General features: G+C 40.5%; 1 protein-coding gene across 1 annotated transcript in view; it reads right to left on the bottom strand.

Annotated features, from left to right (window-relative positions):
* LOC122075449 (auxin-induced protein PCNT115-like) overlaps nt 1–5,021 on the bottom strand; it is a 7,332-nt gene extending 2,311 nt beyond the window's left edge. Inside the window, exons 1-2 of the mRNA XM_042640483.1 lie at nt 4,806–5,021; nt 4,522–4,719 (exon numbers count right to left, since the gene is read on the bottom strand). Coding sequence (XP_042496417.1) covers nt 4,522–4,719; nt 4,806–5,021 — 414 coding nt within the window. The remainder of the gene's footprint in view (nt 1–4,521; nt 4,720–4,805) is intronic.
* Nucleotides 5,022–7,334: the final 2,313 nt, after the last annotated feature.

Here is a 7,334-nt window from a genome sequence, read left to right as displayed (position 1 = left end):
GTGTCTACACAGTCATCTTTGTCTGGGACACGCATCACTACGTAATCTGGGATGCCATACCGACCTCGGATCAGGTCTAGAACTTTAGGCATGAGGATGCTCGGGGTGTTGACTGAGGTTTTCTTTTCTCCCGAGAATGAAGCAGAGCCTTCCTCAGGGACTTCAGTGCCTGATGGCCCTGCCATTGAAGTGCCCACTCCCGTAGTACTGGGGGGCTGAGCTGGGGCAACCGATCCAAGATCACCCCTGGTCGGGACGGTCTTAGGTGAGACCACCTCCACAGACTTAGTACCCGAGCTGCTACCCAAGCCTGAGCTGCCACCAGAACCTGAGCTGCCGTTGGAGCCTGGACTGCTGGAAGTGTCATCACTGGAGAACGAAGGATCGGGAATTGGACACTCTAGGTGGTTTTCCCCAGGCCTCACGGTCATCAAGGGGGTATGGTTGGGCGAATCAGGATCACGCACGGATACCATATTGGGATCACTAGGACTAACGCTAGGAAACACGGAGGGCTGAACAAAAGAAGAATGACGAGTCACAACCATAGTGCGATCTTACTTGTTATAGGATGAGCTTGAACGCGACACGCTGGAAAGGATGAGCTGATGAGGACGAGCAAGTAGGAGAACCTTATTGTTCACGACGTTGGGCTGCTGTGAGACTCTGTAGATGTCCGCGCCGAGACTAGGAGCGAGCTGAACTGACTTTAACGCTAAAACAAATGAGAAGTCTTCTGGAAAAAATGTGTCCTATTTATAGGAGAAGGCGGTGGAGAATGGACGACTGGATCTGGCTGAGATCAAAGGTGAACCAAAGCAGCCTCTTCACCTACCCGAGGTGAAATTTCAACGCCAAGACATGTGGCAAAACCAACACGTTTTGTGCTGAACCAACGGTGCACGATCGCAAAAGTCAACCGCTTTTAATGCTCTAGCTGTCCGAGTTGAACTGCTAGAGCAGGGGGCTGGTGATAAGGGTAAATCTCTCTGACCACGGCACAGCCAAGGAGTGTTCGAATGCCACACTGCCACCTCGACATCTCATCAGGATGAGCTGCCACCTTGGTCCTTCATCAGCCTGAGTTGCCACCTCGGCCTCTCCTCTGGCCAAGCTGCCACCTCGGCCCTCATTAGCCCGAGCTACCACCACCTTAGCCTGGCATCATTAGGTAGGGTTCCCAGAAACGTGCTCTCCTCCACTCCTACATTCAAGGAATGTAATCCCTGATCACAAGGACGGGACTCTATCCACTACACGTCATCAGAGGCATCCACCCCTCCCACGAGTTGTACTTCTAAGATAGGAGGAGAATATTCCCTCAGTATACCCTAGGATCTGGAATATTCCTAGCATTAGAGAGTCATTCCTCTCAAGGACTCCGCCCAGTAGGACTCTCCACGGACTTCCCCTTTTCTCCACTCCATCTGTAGCCTATAAATACCAAGGTAAGCCTCCATTGTGCGGATTAATCACTTCTTTTAACTGAAAATTCTCTTGAGTATCTGTTGTAGAAAGATCTGACTTAGGCATCAGAGAGTCCCCTGTCGGGTCAGCCTGGCCCTCCCTTGTCTTCTCTTCTGTGCAGATTGGCTGGAGCATCAGGAGCTACAAACAAGATCAGCTGGTCAATTTTTACTACCATGCCATTTTTTTAAAAATAGGATATGGTTCTAGAAAGGAAAAAGGAAGAATATAAATATAACCCACAAACTAGACAATCCATTTTATTCATAACAAGTAAATGTTAGAGCAATAAAAATAGGTTATACAAGAAGATAGTTGTTAGCTCAGTTAGTGGTACCCCTGCCAGGAGATGGCAAAGGGTCCTAGGAGGTCATGAGATCGACTATCCCAATTCATTTTGAGGGGCTTGGGGAACTAAAGGGTGGATGGGGTTAAATATAATATATCTTTTACATACAAAAAAAAATCCATAGGTTATACTAGACAAAAAAGGAATTAAAACAGGGAAAATATTACATTACACTCGAAATATATATATATATATATATATGATTTTTTCCAATATTAACACTGTGTCATTTCTAAGATTTTTTTTTGTGGTAAATTTCTAGGAATTGGATGTCTGGAGAACGATGTGGATCGGTAAATTTTCAAGTTTGAAGACTAAAACTTATCTAACCCCTTGTATATAGAGTCATAATCTCCTGTACATTGTCCATGCACGCCCATGGTAGTGTATGGACCCTCTAGTCTTAGATTTATCAATTCTCTATTTTGTCACTTGAGAAACTTAGATTAGGTTGAAACTTGACATGTGAGCAACGGACCTTCAGGTCTGCTTGTCCACAGATTTTTATAGCTCCATCTGAACTGCCGTAGAGGAATTATTTAAGGGTGTGTAGATTTACTACTGGTGAGGACATACTGAGCCCCTCCTTCTATGGAAATATTTATAAATATGAAATCATTGGAAAACAAAAAGAATGTAAAATTAAAATATAGAAATTTCAAAAAACAAGTGTTGGTATTAGATGTGAAACAGGGCTGCGTTTCTTAAAACCCCAATCCAACCCTAGGTCCCAAAAAATCAACCCAGGCCCAACCCAATTGTGCCAAGTTCACGCTTAGGCCAACGCTATAGGCCTATATATATATATATATATTCCTAAAAAGGGTTATAAATGTTAAGCCTATACTGACGAAAGGGGAGTGGGGATATGTTAAGATTATGGCCTATCCTTTTCCACCGCTAATCCATAAATTTGCAGCAAGCAAGGTTGTCAATTTGGTTATAAGAGAGACATTTTAATCGCCTAGCATCAGCACATCTCTCCGAAACTGGAGAGGCCAAATTTTGACCCAATTCTTCATGATTGCTATTGTATCTAAGTTCACATCAACACATGACAGAAAACATAAAGACAACCTATGTAAAGAAAAGGAGGAAAATAGTTTGGCCATTTAATCATCTTAGATTAATAGGTAAGAGTATGCGGTTTGTGTAACACAGATTTGGGTAGTCATATAGACAGCTTGTGTAGCACATGATGTGGTTTGTGTAATACACAATGTGGGCCTAGAGTAAGGAGGACACTATTACTAAACACAATAATAGATCAGGGTTAAAATCGGGCCTGACAAGGCCTAGGTCTCAACCTAGGTTGAGCTGGACCGAGCCGAGTTGACCCTCATAACCGGGTAGATAGGATTCCGGCTCATGGTGGATTCGGGCCGCCAGGGCCAAACTTACCCCCTGTAGTTGGTATGCTTCATCTAATTTGGTGTAAACCGTTCCAAAGTGATAAACTTAAATCAAAACAAAATGGAAAAGGAAAATGTCTAACTAATGCTCACAAAGATCATGTCAATAACTTAAGAAGCTGGAGATATATATATATATATATATATAAGAACCAAATTTTCAATTAAATTCCTTTGATTTTCATAAATATATGGAAAAAGAAGTGGTTTAACTTTGATAATTAACCACTATCTAAATTCTACTTTTCTTTTACAAGGATGGCAAAGATCCTAAACCCTATCATCAATTGTATGGCAATGTTGCATTAAGATTCTATGTATCATCCTAACCTTATATTGGGCTTCCAGAAATGATAATTCACAAATCAGGTATGGATCAAACTTTACCAACAAAGTGAGCTCCACTCTCCCAACTCATTTCAATTTTCAGTCCAAATGGAGTTCTCTCTTCATACAACTTTCACTTAAAGCAATGAAGAGCACTAAACACCCGTGTGAGTGACCCCAAGAAGGTAAACAGATTCGAACTCAGAACCACACACTTCCTGAGGCGAAGTTCCCTTGCCAACTTGGCTACACCCTTGGGATTCACATCAGCCCTCCTAGTCAAAATGGATACTGATAATGAGTTGAGTGATACAAAGGATCCTAACATGGAAGAGTTCCTGCATGCTTATAGCAATCAGCATTATCTATTTTGCATTTAATTGGTATATTGATTACTGATCAATGTAGTGTTACAAATGATCAATGGGCTCCAAAATAACAGATAGGGGTGTCAATCGGTCAGTCCGGCTCGGTTTCGGTCTGGGTTGAGTCAGTTTCGGTGTGGGAAAGCTGAAACCGAAACCGAACCAATAAGGAAATTTCGGTTTCGGTTTGGTTTTGGTTTCGGTGCGGTTTGGTTTCGGTTTGTCTTCGGTTTCTTAAATCGATTTGTAACCGGGTTGGTTTTGGTTTTTGGTCTAGTCTGGATTCGACTTTCCATACAAATGTATACAAAACTATGCAAATTTTGATTTTTTTTAATGAATTTTGGAGTGTTTCGGTTTCTTACTGGTTTGGTTTCAGTTTTGGTCTGGGTTTGATCCGGTTTTGGTTTGGTTTTGGGTTCATCCGGTTTCCAGTACGATTCGGTTTGGTTTTGGGGTTGCAATACTCCAAACCAAACCAAACCGAATCAATAAGGCTTCGGTTCGATTTGGTCCGTGTTGTTATCGGTTTGGTCCGATCGGTTTTACCGGTTCGGTTTAGGAATTGACACCCCTAATAACAGAGAAGTTAGAAACGCACCGTGACTTCAATGGGGACTCTGGTATCGATCCTGTGCTGGTAATAGAGATCAACGCAATCAACTTGAAGCCTCTTCAAGCTGACCTCGCAGGTCGCCCTCACATACACTGGATCCCCTCTCACATCCCTCACTGCTCCATCCATTACTACCCCAAACTTGGTCGCCAACTCCACTTTTTCCCTTATTCCCTTCAGAGCCTGATCCATCCATCCAAAAAAAAAATCAAAACCTTTTTTTCTTTTCAATCTTCAGAGAAGAAGAAGAAGAACCCTTCATTAATTACCTTTCCGAGGAGGATTTCATTGGTGTGTGGACCGTACATGTCGGAGGTATCAAGGAAGGTGATGCCGCTGTTAATGGCGTGATGGATAAGATCGATCATGTCCTCTTGTGGCTTCGGATTGCCATAGAACCCTGACATGCTCATATAACCCAGCCCCTGGGCAGAAACCACCAGCCCTTGTGACCCCAACTTCATCCTCCCTACTACACCTGCCATCTGTTCGATCTTTTTCCTCACTGATCATACCAGAGCAGTGGCAGCAGTGGAACTGCTCGAGGAAGGAATTAATAGAGAGAACGGTAGTACTACAATGGTTGGAATCAAAAAAAAAAAAAAAAAACAAGGGAAATGTATATGGAGGTACGTCAATGCCAACGTTGGGAGTGTCCGATGAGGCCATGATTAATGCTGGGGAATGGCAAAGTAGAGTTGCAGAGAACAGTTGAGGAACGGCGTGAGTAATGTTTAGGGAATAAGCTAATGGCTATTTCCACGCTATAGCTTCAAAGTTGTGGTAAATGATTGAGATTTTAAGAGGCAAACAAGCTCATTTGAAGTGTTGTGATGTTGAGAGTTATAAAAGTATAGTTTCTCAAATTGGTTAAAGTTTGTTTTTTGTGCTCTCATCATATGGGAAGAGCTATCTCCATGGAAAGAGTATTGAGATGTTGAGAGTCATAGAGGTATAGTCCCAAATTGTTTAAGTTCGAATCTTGATAGCTGATGGAACTTAATCACATCTGTGTAAAAATTGTGACAGTTGTAGAGGCTATTCAATCTTTATGTTAAGCTTCACCCATCCCCACCCCTCTCATTTTTTTTACATCCTTTGTGTAAGGAATCCAAAAGCCCACTAACTTTCTAATAGGTTTAACAATGGTTTGAGGAAACAGATTGGATTCAGAATCAAGATTGGACATTGATTCTGATTGGATTTCTGGGGTTCATGTCAAATCCAATTGATTCCTGATCAATTATGACCGAGTCAAAATTGCAGAGGCCTGGCAGAAAGGGTTTCGGTTGCTGACATGTGGCACTCGTCAATCCAATGGGTGAAGGGATTTCATGTCAAAATCGAAATCCTCTCTCTTCATCTCTAATCAGCGAGAGTGAACAAGTTGCTCTTCTCCCTTTTCTTTCTTCCTAATCTCTCTTCGTCTCCATTCACTGCTGCAATTCTCCGCTCTCTTCGTCTCTGTTCGGCTGATTCACAGATTTTTAAAACCCTGACCACCAGGCCAAGGTCTAGTGTGTCAGTTCCAATTTTCTTCCGCTGCTAGATCACCACCATTACCATCAGCATGGAAATTTCAGTTTAATAACATGGAAGCTAATCTATGTTCATGCCTGACCCAAGTATTAGAACATGTGATAATTATCAAAACCACAATTGAAAAAATATCTCCCTTTCTTAATTTCTTACTGATACAGATGAGTTGACCAGATCATTTTCAAGATCTCTTGTCATGCTTTGTTGTTTGTCCCACATCGAAAATCTTTAAATATTTATTCCTTTATAAATTTAAGGTTCACAAACAACCAGCGCTAAACTCGTTAGCGTGAGCTTGTAACCAAGCGGAGCCATTAGATGATCCAACGCTGACTTGGTTCTTGGTGGGTTGGATTAGGCTCCGCTGAATCCTTACATTTAAGGAGTTATGGCATGATAGCATGATCCAACGGTGCCAATCGGTTTGTTTTTCCTTTAATTGATTTGGTTCGGTTTTGGTTTTATAATGTTATATTATTTTTGTGATAGTAAAATATGATTTTAAAATACATCTAATGGAAAGAGATTACTGAAATGAAAATTAAATGAGGGTTATGAAGTGGATGTCGGTTTGAGTTTGATTTTTTTCAAATTGGGTTCCTTATTTGGTTTTATATTAAGGACTTATATTAGGTGTGTAGGTCAACTTTGCTTTAAAAAAAAACAAAAAAACCCTTTAACTCTTAGGTTCATGATTTACCAAACTTTTAAATTACATGATTACCCACTCAAGGTTTTAGTCATAAAAAAAATACATGATTATATGTGGAAGATGAAGAATCACTATTTTGAGTAGTTTTGTAAACTCAAACATGATTTTGGATATTTTTGTTAACTAAAACTTTGGGTGGATAGTTTTGCAAACTCAAACCTAATTGTGGGTATTTTTGTTAACTAAAACTTTTTGTGAGTAATTTTGTAAAGGGAAACCCAAAAATGGGTAATCATGTAATTTTTCTTCAATTGATTTGGTTCGGTTTTGATTTTAATTTGGTTTTATAATGTTATATTATTTTTGTGATAGTAAAATATGATTTTAAAATACATCTAATGGAAAGAGATTACTGAAATGAAAATTAAATGAGGGTTATGAAGTGGATGTCGGTTTGAGTTTGATTTTTTTCAAATTGGGTTCCTTATTTGGTTTTATATTAAGGACTTATATTAGGTGTGTAGGTCAACTTTGCTTTAAAAAAAAAAACAAAAAAACCCTTTAACTCTTAGGTTCATGATTTACCAAACTTTTAAATTACATGATT

The sequence above is a fragment of the Macadamia integrifolia genome, chromosome 4 (assembly GCF_013358625.1).
Source record: "Macadamia integrifolia cultivar HAES 741 chromosome 4, SCU_Mint_v3, whole genome shotgun sequence".
Taxonomy (NCBI): Eukaryota; Viridiplantae; Streptophyta; class Magnoliopsida; order Proteales; family Proteaceae; genus Macadamia; species Macadamia integrifolia.
This window is presented reverse-complemented; position numbering and strand designations above follow the sequence as displayed.